Source organism: Sander vitreus, chromosome 15 (assembly GCF_031162955.1).
Source record: "Sander vitreus isolate 19-12246 chromosome 15, sanVit1, whole genome shotgun sequence".
NCBI classification, from domain to species: domain Eukaryota; kingdom Metazoa; phylum Chordata; class Actinopteri; order Perciformes; family Percidae; genus Sander; species Sander vitreus.
The window spans coordinates 7,584,491-7,604,034 of NC_135869.1; the positions used below are offsets into that span (position 1 = coordinate 7,584,491).

The 19,544-nt window shown below is 43.1% G+C and overlaps 3 protein-coding genes across 3 annotated transcripts; all 3 read left to right on the forward strand.

The window, feature by feature from the left end:
- Positions 1 to 72: 72 nt before the first annotated feature.
- Positions 73 to 3,360, forward strand: LOC144530459 (uncharacterized). Its single transcript, XM_078270041.1, has 2 exons — positions 73 to 512; positions 1,387 to 3,360. The coding sequence occupies exons 1-2, from the start codon at positions 353 to 355 to the stop codon at positions 2,439 to 2,441; spliced, it is 1,215 nt and encodes a 404-aa protein (XP_078126167.1). The 5' UTR covers positions 73 to 352; the 3' UTR covers positions 2,442 to 3,360.
- Positions 3,361 to 7,218: 3,858 nt separating this feature from the next.
- On the forward strand, positions 7,219 to 13,235 carry LOC144530456 (uncharacterized). Its single transcript, XM_078270037.1, has 3 exons — positions 7,219 to 7,732; positions 8,073 to 8,748; positions 11,409 to 13,235. The coding sequence occupies exons 1-3, from the start codon at positions 7,328 to 7,330 to the stop codon at positions 12,488 to 12,490; spliced, it is 2,163 nt and encodes a 720-aa protein (XP_078126163.1). The 5' UTR covers positions 7,219 to 7,327; the 3' UTR covers positions 12,491 to 13,235.
- A 684-nt stretch (positions 13,236 to 13,919) lies between these two features.
- LOC144530460 (uncharacterized) lies at positions 13,920 to 18,816 on the forward strand. Its single transcript, XM_078270042.1, has 2 exons — positions 13,920 to 14,384; positions 17,287 to 18,816. Exons 1-2 carry the CDS (start codon positions 14,225 to 14,227, stop codon positions 18,282 to 18,284), a joined length of 1,158 nt encoding a protein of 385 aa, XP_078126168.1. The 5' UTR covers positions 13,920 to 14,224; the 3' UTR covers positions 18,285 to 18,816.
- Positions 18,817 to 19,544: the final 728 nt, after the last annotated feature.

Genomic DNA, 19,544 nt, shown 5'->3' on the forward strand with positions numbered 1-19,544 from the left:
TAATACACACTCCGGTACAGTAGGTGGCGGCTAAAGAAGGAGAAGGTTAACTCACCGTTAGCGGAACCGGATGTTACTCTTTGAGCAGTGAGGCGCGTAACGTGAGCTAGTAGAAACCCTTCTATATACAGTCTATGGTAGAAACAGCCCGGTTTGTTGTGTTTTCTGTTTCTATAATCCCAACAGTAACGTTACTGATCCATCAGAGCCTCTGTATGTCTGGAAACCCGGATGACTTTGCGCTGTTTTTCCCCCGAATGTTTTACCTCGGAATCATCTAGCTATTAAAGTTAGCTTAGCATGCTAAGTGACTGTTTGGTTGGAGAGGTGTTTCGACCGAGTTTGTGTGAAGATGTCTAAGGTCCAAATGCTGAGAGCGTTGGTGAAGCAGCGACTAACTGCGGCTGCTGAAGAGATATTTGTGCTGTTTGAAAGAACGATAGCAGAGTACGAGGAGGAACGGTGTCGGTCAAAAGAGGAGAACGAGCGACAACGGGAACTTCTGGACGCTGGTGTGTTCATTTACAAACTCTCCTGCCTTAGATGGAAACAAACTGAGCAAATTTACTAAAACTAAAGTCACTGTAACTTTACTCAGATTCAACTTTGAGGTCATTCTACTTACTGAACGTTAGCTACATTTGCCAGCTTTAGTTAGGCTACTACACATTCAGATGTATACAACAAGCTAACAACAACTTTACAAGCTAATACATGATAATGTATTATTATAAATTAAAATACCCAGCCATATACAAGTACTTAAGATGGACCTTTTTCACAGCAGACATTTTGGACTTGTCATAGTAGGAAAAGCACAGCTGAAATTGATAACCTAAACAATGGCTCAAATCCATCAAGTGTCCCAGTAAGCTAGTTCAGTGAGTCAGCATGCACAATACCAGGGCCTCTCCTAAGTGGAATGCAGCCATCATTAATGGTTTTGAATACACCTGTGCTTTTCTTACTATGACACGTCAACATGTCTGCCGTGAAAAAGGTCTATTAGCTCCACCTTTAGCAGCTTAAACATTAAAGTGATACACACAATTATAATAATCCGTGGTTGAAGAAGTACATCTACTGTCTTACATATCTATTTCAGGATGTCCCCAATAAATAAAATTGTAAGAATGCATGTCGAAGTGGTGTAAAGTGTGTAAGTATAGAATGTGTAAGTATAGAGTGTGTAAGTATAGAGTGTATAAATCAATCCATCAGGGGGTAAACTGACCATCTGACCCATTTAAGACCCATTAACAATAAAACATGATTATTCAATATTCTATTAATCAACGTCTAAGTGGGTAAAGGCAAACAATAGAAAAGCTAGAACAGTAATAATATAATGAATTAACACCAACATTTCTCTCTGTTTTCCTGCAGATGTCCAGCAGCTGTCGGTGAGTAAAGAAGAGGTTCCCCCTGAGCAGTGGGAGTGGAGCCCCAGTCTGGACCAGCAGCACCCAGAGCCCCCACACATTAAAGAGGAACAGGAGGACCTCTGGATCAGTCAGGAGAGAGAGCAGCTTCAAGGGCTGGAGGAGGCTGATATCACCAAGTTCCCATTCACTCCTGTCCCTGTGAAGAGTGAAGATGATGAAGAGAAACCTCAGCCCTCACAGCTTCATCAAAGACAAACTGAACAGATGGAAACAGAAGCTGATGGAGAGGACTGTGGAGGACCAGAACCAGCCAGGAACTCAGATCCAGATATAGCTTTACATATAAATACTGAAGACCAGACTGGAGACTCTTCTGAACCTGAGACTGATGACAGTTATGAGTGGAAAGAGACCGGAGAAGCTCAGTCAGGTTTAAAGTCTTTGGAAAAGAAAGCTGTTCCTGCCTGTGATTCGAGATGCAGTAGACCTGCTTGTCGGAAACCATTTAGCTGCTCTGAGTGTGGGAGAAGATTTGGTCGCAAGTCACATCTGAAGGGTCACATGATGATCCACACAGGAGAGAAACCTTTCAGCTGCTCAGTTTGTGGTAAAAGATTTGGTCGCAAGACACATCTGAAGGCTCACATGCACGCTCATACAGGACAGAAACCTTTCAGCTGCTCAGGTTGTAATAAATCTTTTGCACAGAGTAGTGGTTTAAAGAGCCACATGTTAACCCACACAGGAGAGAAAGCTTTCAGCTGCTCACTTTGTAATACATCTTTTGCACAGAGTAGGGGTTTAAAGAGCCACATGAGACGCCACACAGGAGAGAGACCTTTCAGCTGCAGTGTTTGTGACCAAAGATTCACTTGGCTTTATCAGCTCAGAAACCATCAGCGTGTCTGTTGTCAGCCCTCACAGCTTCATCAAAGACAAACTGAACAGATGGAAACAGAAGCTGATGGAGAGGACTGTGGAGGACCAGAACCAGCCAGGAACTCAGATCCACATAGACATCCAGAACCAGAAACTGATGACAAGACTGGAGACTAGGGCTGAACGATTAATTGCATTTGCAATAATATCACGATATGCTAAAACGTGATTTCCTAATCGCAAAGGCTGCGATTTGGTCACGTGACTCGCGAGAATAAATCAGTCTGCACTCCACAGAGAAAGCATCAACTTAGCACGCTAACGCTACGCCGTAGCTTGAGCAGATTTCGGTCATTCAAACAACTCTGAGTTGTAGTTTAAAACTTTTACAGCCATTTTAATAAAATGAAGGGTATTATTCGGGCTCGAGTCCATACATGCAGTTAATGGATACAGGCACGCAGAACTGAAGGCTCGGTTAGCAACGATTAGCTCTGATGAGCGGTTAGCTCCAGTTAGCTAGCTCCGTTATAAAGATATGGTATCAAGGAGACTGCCACGGGGTGGGGTAACAACCAGACTCTGAGAAATGACGTTCAGGGAGCTTTCACAGCAGCGTGGCTGCGTTGTTTTATTAGTTTTATTAGTACAGTTAATCCCACGGCAAGACCAGCAGCAGCAGCATGCTACTGCTAACGTAACGATAGCCTCTCTGAGCAAGGGCAACGTTGACGTTGTCCGGCACGCAACTTCATGAGGGAGGGGCTGGAGGCAGCTCCTCTGTGTGCGCTGTAAAAAAAAATACACCGTTGTATATACTATATTTTTACTTATTTAACTGTCTAGTAAAGTTCAAAGACAGTATTTAAAAAGTGCAATCCACATGTTTACACGTTTATTATAGTAAATAATTAAATGATCTAAATACTACTAAGTGTGGTAAAGCCACATATTTGTTTTTATATTTTCTGCAATCTGCACTTTAGTTTGTGTGATTTGTTTCTGACTTTCATATGAATGTTTACACCAGGCTTGGTCAGTGCTCAATATACTACTGTGACTGAAGTAGTTAAATAAAAAATATCATTCATATAAATTCATGCATCACCTAATTTCATCATCACATACAGGCCTGGCCTCCAGGAAAGAACAGTTTGTTTAATATATCTAATTGTGTGTTGTTCATACTAAACAATTATTTATTGCTTGTCTTTGTTGAATAATACAGAAGACAAAGAGCTTAAAATATAATCTTATATTAAATCGCAATATTTTTGAAAAAAAATCGCAATTAGCTTATTTTCAAAAATCGTTCAGCCCTACTGGAGACTCTTCTGAACCTGAGACTGATAGACAGTGAGGATCAGAAGGAGACCACCTCAGTCAGGTTTAAACACAACAAAATAATGAAATCCCAGTGCCAGACACTAATGATAACAAAAAATAGTTGAGCTACTCAGAGTGGGGAAGGAGATTTGTCCTCAGAAATCTGAAGAGATACAAGACTATAGGTTTACTGTCCACGCAGGGGACAACCTGCAGTCACATGTCCAAGTGTGATTTCCAAAGCAGCGGTGATGAAACTACGAGAGAGAGACTGCAGCTGCTCAGTGTTTCGTGCAGTCAATAGGCTATAATACAGCCATGGTTTCCTGTTATCTAAAAGATTTAAAATAAAAACAATGGTTGGTATTGTCTCATGTCTCACAGCCCTGTTGATTAGAGGAGGGAAATCCTGACATGGTGACATAGCGTTGTGTCCGAGGTATATCACTGGACACATCCAGACCACACATATCTGGCAGCAACTCCTCTCTCCACTCCTGAAAAAAAGTATTCTTGTGATGCTCAGTGATCTGTAGAACTTCTGTTATGGAAGTATGATTCCTTGAGTTTTATTAATTATCATTTGTTCATTTTTCAGTATGCACTGTGTTCAAAACGGTCTCTCGCTGTTCTTTGAGCTGTGACATTGAGATGCAGTCAGAGGCCCATGTAGAGATTTGGCTTACTGTGACGGGTGCCAGTGGCGGATCTAGAAAATTTGACAAGGTGTGGCGAAAGGTCTTGGCAGGGTGGCATTGGAAGACGGTGCACGGAAACCCCCATATGTAAATGGCTTGTGTGGCAAATAGAGGAAAAACTGTAAAACTGCGTAACATAATTCTATCATTTGTTTGACTTTTTGGTTGATCATAATTACTGATATAGTAAAACAAATAGAATAGAATGTGTCTTATTTTATCAGTAATTATGATCAAACAAAAGAAACTGTAAAACATCATTAGATAATCTATTTACATACTGTATGTACATATTTACATATCTAACCCTATAACATATACAACAGAATAGAAATAGCTCACAAGTGAAAACATGTCATGTCACTCAGTGAAATGAGATGTTTGTGAATCGTCCTTCACGAGGAGCGAGATCCCGCGGATCCACGCGACTACGCAGGCAAAGTGTCGCTGCCTCGTGTGAAAAGCCCTTTAGATAGATAGATTTTTATTGATCCCAAAAAATGGGAAATAACGGTGTTGCAGCAGCAAACTATCAGACACACAGCACACATACAGAGTAAACATTAAATAATAGGAAACAATATACATGAAATAATAATAGAATACTACACGAGCAATATTTAAAATATATACAATTTGGAAATAAAATGTACAACTGTTTCAATAGATATAGATCAACTTAATGTGCAAGTTGGGGAGTAAAAATGTTGTAAAAAAACTGTTTCACTAGTAATGATAGGATGTAGATAAACCTATTGTGCAAGGTGCATTCAGTGCAGTTGTGATGTCTATGAGTCTTATCTAGCACCCAGTGATGAGGCGTTAAAAAGTTTTATTGCCTGTGGTAGGAATGATTTCTTGTACCGTGCAACAACGAAGCTGTCATAGCCTCTTAGAGAAGGTGCTCCTCTGTTGGACCAGTGTGGGGTGGAGAGGGTGGTCGGGGTTATCCATGATAGATAACAGTTTGTTCAGAGACGTCCTCTCCACCATAGCTTCAAATGTCTCCTGTTTGTAGCCAATAACGGAGCCAGCCTTCCTGATCAGTTTGTTCAGTCTGTTTGTGTCGCTGGCTCCGATGCTGCTGCCCCAGCAGATGGCGGAGGAGAACAGAGCGCTGGCCACAACAGACTGGTAGAACATCTCAACATCATCAACATTCTGCTGCACACGTTGAAGGATCTCAGCTTCCTCAATCTTTATTCCCACAAGCTTCATATTTCGCTTCCTTTACGACAACTTTTAACATGTACAAGATCAACACGAGCAGGGGCTAAACGGCTTTTCAAATCCAACATAAAAAGTATTGGACAGTTTGAATAAAATACAAAACATTTTTATTGTGGTAAATGCACATCTTAAATAATAGGTCAAGTGTTCTTTCTTTGCCGTATTTTAGGAATCATCAGAAATCCTTACATTCATACTGTATATTCAAACATAAACAAACTGGTATCCCAACAACCCAGCAACAATAGAATCAAATATAGAATGGAATAGAATCAATAACCATTTGGATTGAAAACATAAGAACACATGTTGTTGTCATAACGACACACTGAATACCGGGACCCAACTTTAGTTCTGACACAAATTCACTCACAGTTTGTATCAGAGAGTCATTTGACTGTGACAATCCAAAGGTGCACATTGCAACAGGAGAAAAGACACTGGTCCAGCAGTATACAAAGTTGGAAAACATGGAATTCCACTCCAGAGAGATTGAACCGCCAATGAAATTCTATCTCAGTTCACTTGAAGAACAAGTACGGCGTGAACTGAAGGACAGCGAGGCGAGGCTCACCCAATGTGAATCTGAGGGAAGAGTTCACCTGATAATCCGAGAGGACTTGCTGGCCAATCTCCTCGATCAGCTCCAACAACAGAGAGAGGGCAGCAGTTGGAGCCGTGAGAAAGAGCTGATGCAGAGGGAGAGGTGTGAATTGAAAGTTCAGCTTGCTGAACGTGTCAACTCCCCACCCAGGGAAACAGAGTATCTGAAATCCCAGCTGGGAAAAATCAGCAACAGGCTGCGAAAAGCCCAGAAAGATCTCGACCTGCAGATCTTCATTACTCAAGACCTGAAAGTCAAATTGGAGCAGATGAAGGGAGAGAAGGAGGCCCTTAAAAACAATGTGGAGACTCAGAAGATGGAGCTTCGTGAAGAGAGACAGACGCTCGCAGAAGCTAAGACCACCAACGTGATGTTGGAGAGCTATCTGGAGATGGAGAGGGCTCAAGCTCAGGAGCTGAAGGATAAATTGAGCAAGATGGTGGAAGCTCTCCTAAAACAGGTGGAGGGAAAGACAATGATGGAAAGATCCCAGGCTTCCCGTAGAGCCCAGCTAGAGATGCAGGACAAAAACAACAAGAACCTCATGGCTGCTCTTGAGAAAAAGTGTGAACATCAGCTGGAGAGTGAGCGTGTCCTATGGCAGCAGGAGAAAACCTTGCTGGAGGAGAGCGAGAAATCAAGAGCCTCCTATGTGGATCAGATTGAGGAGCTAAGCTTTGTGAGTGACTGCCTCCTGGCTGCTCTGAAGAAGGCTGAGCAGCAGCTGGAGAGTAATCTCAACCAAGTCATCCCTCCTTCAGGCCACAGAAAGCCTGAAGCTGACTCAGCAGGAAAAGGAGCAAGGGTGGGAGAGGACCGAGAGCACCATGAGGTCCCAGCTGGTAGATCTTCAGAGCCAGATAATGACAAAGCCAAAGAAGAAGTGGTACAAAAAGCTTCTGCCTGGCTGAGGAAAAGAAAATGATTTGTACTTGTATAGTGTGTGTGTGTGTGTGTGTGTGTGTGTGTGTGTGTGTGTGTGTGTGTGTGTGTGTGTGTGTGTGTGTGTGTGTGTGTGTGTGTGTGTGTGTGTCTAGTCATAGTTCAAATGACTCTATCGCAATTGGATAGTCCTTCAACCAATCAGACCAACGATCCGGGTGACGTACTTCGCAGAGCGACGCGAAAACTCCAGGCAGGAAACATGCGAAACATGTCAACAAACGTTGGTTTGTAGCATTGATCAGCGGTTTGCAGAAGCAGCAATGGCATCGAGCGATTTCTGCAGGTTGTGCAAAAAAAACATGAGAGTGAGTGGTATTTACACCCACTCGGCCGATTTGTTTGCTAAACTAAAGAAGCCACTGAGCATCGTCGAGAGGTTAAAAGGAATTGGATTGACGGTCGTGCGAGAGACGGGTAAATCAGATAGAGTGTGCAATCGGTGTGTAACAATCATATCGCACTTGGAACACGATCTGCCCCATTACAGGAGATGGGAAGAAGAGAACGGGGGAGCGACATCTTCATCCACCGGTAGCACTAGTGCTGATGAGAGAGAACGGGAGCCTACTCCCACTAAAACTCCGAGGGATGTCAACAAATTGTGCCCTAACCCTTTGAGTCCTGGTGGAGACACTAGGTCTACTGCACGGAGGAGCAGAACAGAGGTAAGTTCATTTTGATCCACTCCAACTTGCTACATAGGCCTACAATATTTTTAATGAGTTATAACAAAATGTCACCATAGCACTCTATTAACATCTCAGGATATCACCGTGGTTTATGTATTGTTGTATCATGTATCACGTTATGCAAGTTGTAGCCTATGTCGTGTAGTCCCCCTCTGACTTTAGATCTGTCAGTGAAGTTGGTCATGCCACTGCAACTAGTTATCATTACAAGTCAGTTTAAGCGAACTACCTTACACAATGTCAATGTAGTCATAGACCTAGTGCATCCCACTTAAAAAAACAAATGCTGATACTAATGTTGAAACATATATTTCAGGTCATCATTAATTATCCGTCTCGAAAGGTTTCCAAGGTTTGTGAACCAGAAGATGGTCTGATAATTAACCACATCAATAAAAAGAATTGGAAAGGAGCTGCCAAGAGAATCGTGGCGCACAAGGAGCTTTTGGAACACTTAAAACCATGCATCCTTCAGCTCATTCAGCGTGAATGCACACTACTCTGCAGCCCAAAGGAGGGGTTCATGCTTTGGAGGTCCTCACCTAAGGACTTGGCCTGTTTCTCATTTTCTGCATTAGAGGCAGATCTCCATCGCCTCTCTCCATTCTTGCTGTCTGTGTTCAACACCATTACCAACCACTCCCGCCTCACCACCTGTGCTGCAGCTGCCATTGCCATCAGAGGCAGACAGTCCCATTTGTCTGCATTTTCCCACTATTTGAATATCATCCTTTCATATGGTGGGTCAAAGAAGGCAGTGTTTAACAGGCTGTCCAAAATGTCAATCACCACCTCTCACAAATGTGCAATAGGAAAACAAAAAGAATTAGCAAACACATGTGCGACTCCTCTACTCCAGTTAAAGCAGCAAAATGAACGCTTCCTGCACATTGGAACAGTAGCGGGCATTACTCAGACTCAACCAGAGGACACAACTGATACTGAGATGGCACTAAACATCTTCAGCAGCCTGGAAGACCTTCAGTTCTCAGGTGAGAAAACACCAACACACACACTCAAAATCTTATCCTCATATCCTGTCATCTATATGTAAAGAAAGACCTTCAGATGGCCCAACTATTTTTAATGTCCGGCAATATATAATTAACGGCGACATGTTCAGGCCCTTCTCCTTGACTTCCCAAACTATCCAGTCCAGACAGTCCAGGGAATCCGTGGCGACTTGTCTCAGTCAAGCCTGATGTTGGTCCTGTTGGGGCTCACAGTGATGGTAGTCGCAGAGTCCAAATGCAACCGTTTCTTCACCTTTGCTCTTGATTGCAAATAAGCTGATGCAGTCAATGCCAACACAGGTGTACCTAAAACCAGACTGATCTCATGAAGTGGCGTATGTATGACACGGCAATTCCTATGCCATTATTGGCGTGTTATCAAGACGCATACTCGCTTTTTAGCGTGTTTATCAACGCCGTTTGGCATCCATTGACTTACATTACCTTGCGATTGCGTGTGAACTGACACCGTAGCGAGTAGTATGAAAGGGCAAAAAGTCTGTCCTGACTTTCAACCAGGAGAGCGGGGACCGTGTCCCGTGTAATGTTTCCTTTCCACGTTTGTTCTTTTCCTAAACCCTAAAACACAGGACTTTCAACCAGGAGAGCGGGGACCGTGTGCTGCGTGTCACTTTTCCTTTGTGTCCCGTGTGTGATGTTTCCTTTCCACGTTTGTTCTTTTCCTAAACCCAACCGTAGCCTTGCGATAACACGTAGCCTCGCGATAACACGCCACGTGGCTTTAGAAAGTGGCGTGTAGGTTTACGCTGTGACGCTGCAGACTGCCGTCCGCTGTATACAGCGTAGCTACAGCATGGACATACAGGCGGATAGCTCAAAATGCCTACAGATAACACGCCACTTGGCTTTAGGAAAGTGGCGTGTATGTTTACGCGAAGTCATGATGTCATGTTGCTAAAACACATAAATGAAACCCATCAGTGAGCAGCAATGGGAGTGTCTACTGAAAAAGAGACTTGAAAAACGGCTTGAAAAAGACACGACTGACAAGGCAACAATGCCAGATTCTATTTTTGGAAAATAGTCAGTTGGAATGTTTTAAAGCAGAGTGTTATGAAGTGGCTACTAGGCTGATTTTGACTAAGGGCACAGGTAAAGGGGGGGTTAGGGTTGATGAGAGGTTATAGGAGTAAAGGCTGTGTTATGCTTCTGCGTCGAATCGACAGCGTACCCCCACAGACCCCTCTGCGTCGACACGAACCCCCCCTCCGAGCCCTCTGCCGTAGCTCGATGTGCACCTCCAAAAAATTTGTAACTTTGCATCGAGGCGACGCAGACCACAAGGACTGTGATTGGTCAACTCGTCCTGTGCCTTGACAGTCGGTGTTTCAAGCAGCCTACTGTGAGGAGTAGCAACATGCTAGTTCACTGACATAAGCTTTGCAAATAAACTCAGACATATTTTGGTTACAGTGACGGGGTTATCAGTTTGTAAAGTGTCTATATGTCAGTAACGTGTTGAAATTAGCACACAAGCAAGCAGTACTTTGTGGGCAGTTGTGCTAAAGTTCGCTTGCTAACATAACATGAACTGGCTCTCTCTCTTTCGTCGGAAATGGCAGAGTTTCGTGATTGACCCTCCGGAAACCACACACCCCCTAGCGTTGTAGCGGTGAAATGCACCGCAATGCAAAGAAACGCGTTCAACCACAAAAAGGGTCACGACGCCAAAGGAGCGACGCCGTAGCTACAGTGGCGTGGAGTTGACGCAGAAGCATAAAACAGCCTTAAGGGTGGGGGAGGTTATCAAGGGAGAGGAGGTAAGCACCGTGAAAACGTACACCAGCTTTGAATGCTTAGGTTACATAAATGTTCTTACTGAGACAATACCTGTCCAGTGACATGGTACACACACAACAACTAGTATTGTTTTAATTACCTGGTTTTACGACAGACCTAAGTTCCCCCAGCCTGGCGAAGCTCTCTCTGAATGCCGTCTGTCCTTTTACAGCTGTTCCCCTGGTTGAGATATATGGGAGCACAATATAAATGTATACAGCAGTCTAACACAACTGTATTTTCAAATCGGGGACATGAGTGCTGACTTGACTCACGCCAGATCGCATCTCAATCACGTTTGCAATTGAATCGTTACGACTACTTTTTAGTGAATTTCCTTTCCTTCACTTACCATTTATAGGTGAGATGCACCTCGTCAACCACGATGCCGATTAGGTTGACCCGGTAGACCTCGCCATTTTCGGCTTAGCCAAAACTCCGGGCCGCCGAACAAAATCTGGCATTCGCCTCCTCTGATTAATTCCTCTGCATCAGAACCCAGCTGTGCAGCAGAAATTCCCAGGTTGGTTGCCTCCCGGACTTGGTCCTCCATGAGCGCGACCAACTGTGACACGACCGCAACAACGGGGGTTGAGCTGAGCTCCATTCTTTTGGCTACCAGCGGGGGGGGGGGCTATATGAGCACTTTAACTCCCCTGTGATTAAATACATAAAACCTTTGCAATATTCACCTTTAACCATCTCTGTGTTTCTCTGTGCTTTGTGTTTGATTATTCGAGTATCTCTGGAGATCAGAGAATCTCTAGAATAGTTTACTACCGAGTTTTTGAGCAGTGATGTGAATTAACACCAACATTTCTCTGTCTGTTTTCCTGCAGATGTCCAGCAGCTGTCGGTGAGTAAAGAAGAGGTTCCCCCTGAGCAGTGGGAGTGGAGCCCCAGTCTGGACCAGCAGCACCCAGAGCCCCCACACATTAAAGAGGAACAGGAGGAACTCTGGATCAGTCAGGAGAGAGAGCAGCTTCAAGGGCTGGAGGAGGCTGATATCACCAAGTTCCCATTCACTCCTGTCCCTGTGAAGAGTGAAGATGATGAAGAGAAACCTCAGCCCTCACAGCTTCATCAAAGACAAACTGAACAGATGGAAACAGAAGCTGATAGAGAGGACTGTGGAGGACCAGAACCAGCCAGGAACTCAGATCCAGATATAGCTTTACATATAAATACTGAAGACCAGACTGGAGACTCTTCTGAACCTGAGACTGATGACAGTTATGAGTGGAAAGAGACCGGAGAAGCTCAGTCAGGTTTAAAGTCTTTGGAAAAGAAAGCTGTTCCTGCCTGTGATTCGAGATGCAGTAGACCTGCTTGTCAGAAACCATTTAGCTGCTCTGAGTGTGGGAGAAGATTTGGCTGCAAGTCACATCTGAAGGGTCACATGATGATCCACACAGGAGAGAAACCTTTCAGCTGCTCAGTTTGTAATAAATATTTTGCACGGAATTATTATTTGCGGTTACACATGAGAACCCACACAGGAGAAAAAGCTTTCAGCTGCTCACTTTATCATACATCTTTTGCACAGAGTAGGGGTTTAAAGAGCCACATGAGACGCCACACAGGAGAGAAACAATTTAGCTGCTCAGTTTGTAAGAAATCTTTTGGATATAAAGCTACTTTACAGCAACACATGAGACGCCACACAGGAGAGAAAAGATTCAGCTGCAGTGTTTGTGACCAAAGATTCACTTGGCTCCATCAGCTCAGAAACCATCAGCGTGTCTGTTGTCAGTCCTCACAGCTTCATCAAAGACAAACTGAACAGATGGAAACAGAAGCTGATGGAGAGGACTGTGGAGGACCAGAACCAGCCAGGAACTCAGATCCACATAGACATCCAGAACCAGAAACTGATGACAAGACTGGAGACTCTTCTGAACCTGAGACTGATAGACAGTGAGGATCAGAAGGAGACCACCTCAGTCAGGTTTAAACACTCAACAAAATAATGAAATCCCAGTGCCAGACACTAATGATAACAAAAAATAGTTGAGCTACTCTGAGTGGGAAAGGAGATTTGTCCTCAGAAATCTGAAGAGATACAAAACTATAGGTTTACTGTCCATGCAGGTGACAACCTGCAGTCACGTTTCAAAGTGTGATTTCCAAAGTAGCAGTGATGAAACTGTGGAGCAACAGAGGGTTAAAGGGTTACTATCGTTGTTTTTTTTTCCCAACCTGGACCCCATTTCCCCATGCATTTATGTCTAATAGACTGATGGGACCAAAAATCTAGGCTACAGAAATTGTGGGTTTGTGTTATGTGGATGAGGTTGTTATAGTCGGATGACCACCTATATTTCTGTAGCCTACTCTGAAACAACAAACTGCCAGGATTGTCATACACTTTTAGTAACAATCTGAGCCTGTCAGGACCACACACACAAAAAAAAAAAAAATCCCCTTTAGTGGACAAAAACCAAGGCTGCACAATTGCTCCATTAGATTACATTGCAGCTCGGTTCGCTCCGGCTCATCACTGCAATCTCGCTCAATACTGGACCAAGTTCAAAGATTTTTGGTCACATCAGTCTATTAGACATAAATGCATGGGGAAATGGGGTCCAGGTTGAAAAAAAAACAGTTACCCTTTAAGAGTTCTGGACACGTTTGGGGCATATTTACACATTAAAAGTGAATATCATCCACTACACTGCCTCTTTTTCTTTTGCTATTCATATATATTCATGAATGTTTATTGCAATTTGTATTTGAATTATTACTGTATTGACTTAAATATAAGACGGGGTTGTTTTTTTCCCCTATGAAGATATCTGAAAAATCGAGGTCGTACTACATTCGGGATCTAGACTTTTAGACGGCAATACACATCCACAACAACGGGTGGCGCCAAATAGCTGTAAACTGAATGTGCTTCTCATGACCAGCCAGCGCGTCAATCCAAACTCCAGGCAGAGCGAGGAAGCCTGAAAGATGCAGAGACACGGCGAGAGCCCCAAACAAGGTGTCTCAAACGTAGACCAAGTTAGCAAACAAATGAGAAGAAGTTTTGATGCTACCTTAAAGATGATGGTGATAAACGCAGCAGAGTCCTTAAACAACTGCCAGTGCCAAGTAGCCAAGAAAAATGGTGTCACATAAAATAATGTAATTATACGCAGTGGTGGGCCGTGTATTTTAGACCTGGGCCTTCAGTACTAATACCATCAAACACAAAACAAAACTTGCACGAATAATAAATCAGGCCAGCAAGATAATTGGCTCCACCCAAACAGAACTTTACACCCGTCCAGATCATTGAAAAGCCACTATAATCATTGTTTAAAGTCATGATAATACACACTCCGGTATAGTAGGTGGCGGCTACTCACCATCAGCGGAAGCGGATGTTACTCTTTGAGCAGTAGTAGCCTAACGTGAGCTAGTAGAAACCTTTCTATACTGTCTATGGTGGAAACAGCCCGGTTTGTTGTGTTTTCTGTTTCTATAATCCCAACAGTAACGTTACTGATCCATCAGAGCCTCTGTATGTCTGGAAACCCGGATGACTTTGCGCTGTTCACCTTTTTTCCCCTCGGAATCATCTTCCTGTAGCTACACAGCTATTAAAGTTAGCTTAGCATGCTAAGTGACTGTTTGGTTGGAGAGGTGTTTTGACCGAGTTTGTGTGAAGATGTCTAAGGTCCAAATGCTGAGAGCGTTGGTGAAGCAGCGACTAACTGCGGCTGCTGAAGAGATATTTGTGCTGTTTGAAAGAACGATAGCAGAGTATGAGGAGGAACGGTGTCGGTCAAAAGAGGAGAACGAGCGACAACGGGAACTTCTGGACGCTGGTGTGTTCATTTACAAACTCTCCTGCCTTAGATGGAAACAAACTGAGCGCATTTATTAAAACTAAAGTAGTCACTGTAACTTTACTCAGATTCAACTTATATTGTATGGAATTCTACTGTACTGAATGTTACATTTGCCTGCCAGCTTTAGTTGGGCTACTTTATACATTAAGATTTGTGAACTAGTGGCCGGTTAGCCCAGCAGGCACACATATATTGAGGTTAACTCCTCGACGCAGAAGGTTCGAGTCCGATCTGTGACGGTTTCCTGCATGTCTTCCTCCTCTCTCTCCCCTTTTATGTCTGAGCTGTACTATCATTAAAGGCGGAAATGCGCATAAAAATAATCTCAAAAAACGGTTAACTAACTAATACATGTAAAAATGTATTATTATAAATTAAAATACCCCAGCCATACAAGTACTTAAAACGAGCTCCACCTTTAGCAGCTTCAACATTAAAGTGATAAACACATTAATTATAATAATCAGTGGTTGAAGAAGTACATTTGTCTTACATATCTATTTCAGGACGTCCCCAATAAATGAAATTGTAAGAATGCATGTCGAAGTGGCGTAAAGTGTATAAATATAGTGTATAAATCGATGGGGGGGGGGTAAACTGACCATCTGACATTCCATTAACAATAAAATCAGAATTTTCTGAATTATTGCTCCCCCTTGCAGTTCCTCCAGCCTTTGGAGGGTGAGGTAGTTTCTACAACTCATCACTCAGTGGCAAACATGCATCATAAACTGAGTATTAATCTTTGTTAGTAGTGTCAAGTTAGCAAAGAAAGTTAAAGCTACATCATTATGATGAAACGGTACATGTGATTTTGGTTAATCTGAGTGACTAGGAAGGGGACTTTTGTACTCTTTAGACAGAGAGGACCATTAAAATGTTTAGTCAGGTTCCCAAACGTTAAAAGGTTGTTTTTTTTATCCGTTATCCTCGCTTTGCAAGAGTCCTTGTTTGTGGTGGGACTGATACCTCTTATCTTTTCAGAAGAATTTAAATAAAAAGGTTTATGATTGATCATTTAGGCCTCATCATTTGTATAATGTTTTAAAGTGCTCATAATATGCTTTTTGGCTTTTCCCCTTAACTTTCTTGTGTTATATATCTTTTTTTGCTCATTATAGGTTTACAAATTGAAAAAAAAAGCAAAGTCCACCCCAAAGGAACTTACCATCACACTGTTGACAAACTGCTCCAAACAGCTCTATTGTAGTCCAGCCTTTACTTCCGTGACGCAGTGTTGCCAACTCTTTTCCAATGAAAGTCGCTAGCACCAGCTCCAAAAGTAGCTAGATGACGTCATACGCTCATTCACATATTTGTGACGTCATAACGCAATAATTTGCATAAAGCTTAGTGGTTGTGTCAGCAAGGTAGATAGAAAGAAATAGAACTCTTCAGCCAAATATGCATATGAAGAGAGAGGGGAGGGGCTGCTCCTCTGCTCCTCAGTCACAGAACAGAAGAGAGACTGTGTGACTGTTTTGGCGGCCACAGGAGTGAAATACCTCGAATGCTCGCTGGACAATACTGGCGACTTTTTCTTACAGAAAGTCGCTGTCTTTTCTACAGAAAGTCGCCAGATTTGTCGCTAGTCGCTTTTGTAAAAAAAATGTCGCTATGGGGGTCTAAAAAGTCGCTAAATCTAGCGACAAAGTCGCCAAGTTGGCAACACTGCCATGACAAACGCGCGTCACTTTGTAACACGTTATAATGCTCACCTAGCTGCTAGCGTGGCACGACCTCATACTCTGCAACTGACTAGCTAGCAGTACTTACTGCGCATGTGCGACTCCCAACAGAACAGAACAGAATAGAAGTGAGATGCCTCACTCAACCCAACACACAGGGTGAAAAGAGGAGCTGCAGCAATGTGCAGTACAACTGCATTCTGTACATTCTGGTACAACTTCTAAATACAATTATGAACCTGAAAATGAGCATAATATGAGCACTTTAATCATGTTAGATGTCTCTTTGAGTGATTTTAACTAATGATAATGTAGTAAAAACAGATTTTAAATTTTGGGACGGTCCACGTTGATTTTTAGGACCGCTTAGATTGTGTTTTTTCCCATGAATCCACTCAAATGACCACCTATGGGTCCTGGGGCCTTACTAATTTGAAAAATCAGCTTCACTAGATGTTGTGAGGAGACCTGACACGGCTGAGTGAACAGTGTGATGCTCAGTGATCTGTAGAACTTCTGTTATGGAATTATGATTCCGCAAGTTTTATTTATTATCATTTGTATATTTTTTGTGTTCAAAACGGTCTCTCGCTGTTCTTTGAGCTGTGACATTGAGATGTAGTCAGAGGCCCATGTAGAGATTTGGCTTACTGCGACGGGTGCAGGTACATTCCTGGGCTCTAGGCTTGGGACCGTGTCCACTGTGAAAACATATATGACAGTCATTGGTGAAGAAGTAAGACAGTAAGTCTGAATGACCATTAAAGGAAAAGCTAAATATATTAAATTGCGTGGAGACATGCAAAAGCTTATCATTGGTTATTGGCCGTGGTTTGTGAAGTGTTTTTCATTGGTTTAGAAAAATATTCATTTGGCTGCTTTCCAATGAGTATAGACTTGTTGTTTTGTGTATAGTATAGATTCACTATGTTTCTCTACGCTCTTTGGGAGCTGCCTGGAAAAACTGAACTGATAGACCTTGTGACTTCTTTTCCTTTAACTCCCCTGTGATTAATTACATAAAACCTTTACAATATTCACCTTTAACCATCTCTGTGTTTCTCTGTGCTTTGTGTTTGATTATTCGAGTATCTCTGGAGAGTTCAGAGAATCTCTAGAATAGTTTACTACCGAGTTTTTGAGCAGTGATGTGAATTAACACCAACATTTCTCTGTCTGTTTTCCTGCAGATGTCCAGCAGCTGTCGGTGAGTAAAGAAGAGGTTCCCCCTGAGCAGTGGGAGTGGAGCCCCAGTCTGGACCAGCAGCACCCAGAGCCCCCACACATTAAAGAGGAACAGGAGGAACTCTGGATCAGTCAGGAGAGAGAGCAGCTTCAAGGGCTGGAGGAGGCTGATATCACCAAGTTCCCATTCACTCCTGTCCCTGTGAAGAGTGAAGATGATGAAGAGAAACCTCAGCCCTCACAGCTTCATCAAAGACAAACTGAACAGATGGAAACAGAAGCTGATAGAGAGGACTGTGGAGGACCAGAACCAGCCAGGAACTCAGATCCAGATATAGCTTTACATATAAATACTGAAGACCAGACTGGAGACTCTTCTGAACCTGAGACTGATGACAGTTATGAGTGGAAAGAGACCGGAGAAGCTCAGTCAGGTTTAAAGTCTTTGGAAAAGAAAGCTGTTCCTGCCTGTGATTCGAGATGCAGTAGACCTGCTTGTCGGAAACCATTTAGCTGCTCTGAGTGTGGGAGAAGATTTGGCTGCAAGTCACATCTGAAGGGTCACATGATGATCCACACAGGAGAGAAACCTTTCAGCTGCTCAGTTTGTGGTAAAAGATTTGGTCGCAAGACACATCTGAAGGGTCACATGCACGCTCATACAGGACAGAAACCTTTCAGCTGCTCAGTTTGTAATAAATATTTTGCACGGAATGATTATTTGCGGTTACACATGAGAACCCACACAGGAGAGAGACCTTTCAGCTGCAGTGTTTGTGACCAAAGATTCACTTGGCTCCATCAGCTCAGAAACCATCAGCGTGTCTGTTGTCAGTCCTCACAGCTTCATCAAAGACAAACTGAACAGATGGAAACAGAAGCTGATGGAGAGGACTGTGGAGGACCAGAACCAGCCAGGAAATCAGATCCACATAGACATCCAGAACCAGAAACTGATGACAAGACTGGAGACTCTTCTGAACCTGAGACTGATAGACAGTGAGGATCAGAAGGAGACCACCTCAGTCAGGTTTAAACACTCAACAAAATAATGAAATCCCAGTGCCAGACACTGATAACAAAAAATAGTTGAGCTACTCTGAGTGGGGGAAGGAGATTTGTCCTCAGAAATCTGAAGAGATACAAGACTATAGGTTTACTGTCCACGCAGGGGACAACCTGCAGTCACATGTCCAAGTGTGATTTCCAAAGCAGCGGCAGTAAAACTTCTGCTTCAGATGAAACTTTCAGCGGTGATGAAACTGTGGAGCAATCACTAGACTGGCGGAATATCAGCCGTGGCCGAAATGTAATCTTATTAAACGGGACAGATCATTCATGTTAAAGTCAGACGTCAGTCGTAAAAGACGACGCGATCTCAGTGCTGAAGGGGAGGAACAAGAGCGCAATGCTTTCAAATGCTGCAGACACCACCACAACAAGGAAATACACTGGCCGCGCGGTGCATACATGTATACTCAACAAATCATGAAAAACTCTGACAATGAATACAATAAATATATTTTAGTAATATTTCTCTGTTGTCATGCGTTTATTTTCTATCGAAAACTTCGGCCCAATGACAAATAAGAAAGCTTTATTTACATTAACTACCTGGTTAAAAGAAGATTTTCACTGGGACTTGATAACAATTCCCTGTAAAAAATCACACGGAGAGATACAGAAACACACATTATTTAACATAGATCATTTATTTTTATAGATCAGGGGTTCGCAATATTTCAATTTCACAAGCATGACAAAAAGATCAAACTACTTCAAATTGACAACAAAACAAACTGTAACTTAAAAACCACATGAATGAAAGACGTGGGCAGCTGCCCTCTCCTGCTGATTCATGCCTGTGTAACCAGCAGCAGTTACTTTTACGCACGGTCCACAGAAGCTCACCAAGGGAGCAGAGTAGCAGAGTGATCACAGCGACGTGTGCGCCGCGGCTGGTTCGTGCGGACTGAACGAGACTTGCTTCCTCAACGTGAAACTGTGCGGAGTGGCATGATGACACGACCCCAGTGCTGTAGGGGCGGAGTGAAATGCTCTTTTCCTGCTGCAGCCACCACCACCACTACAACAGCTATGAAATGCAGAGACCGTGCGGTGCGCAAGGAGTAAACCGCAGATGACGCTGAGATCATTACACAGACATACACAGTCCCTCTGTCAATGAATGTAATAAACACATTTCAGTAATATTGCTCTGTTGTCGTACTTCTTTTCCCATCGAAAGCTTATTAAGAAATAA

Coding starts and splice junctions, on each gene's coding strand:
- LOC144530456 (XM_078270037.1), top strand. CDS start 7,328: ATGGCATCGAGCGATTTCTGCAGGTTGTGCAAAAAAAACATGAGAGTG. Junction 7,733..8,072: donor CACGGAGGAGCAGAACAGAG/GTAAGTTCATTT, acceptor CATATATTTCAG/GTCATCATTAATTATCCGTC. Junction 8,749..11,408: donor GGAAGACCTTCAGTTCTCAG/GTGAGAAAACAC, acceptor GTTTTCCTGCAG/ATGTCCAGCAGCTGTCGGTG.
- LOC144530460 (XM_078270042.1), top strand. CDS start 14,225: ATGTCTAAGGTCCAAATGCTGAGAGCGTTGGTGAAGCAGCGACTAACT. Junction 14,385..17,286: donor ACGGGAACTTCTGGACGCTG/GTGTGTTCATTT, acceptor GTTTTCCTGCAG/ATGTCCAGCAGCTGTCGGTG.
- LOC144530459 (XM_078270041.1), top strand. CDS start 353: ATGTCTAAGGTCCAAATGCTGAGAGCGTTGGTGAAGCAGCGACTAACT. Junction 513..1,386: donor ACGGGAACTTCTGGACGCTG/GTGTGTTCATTT, acceptor GTTTTCCTGCAG/ATGTCCAGCAGCTGTCGGTG.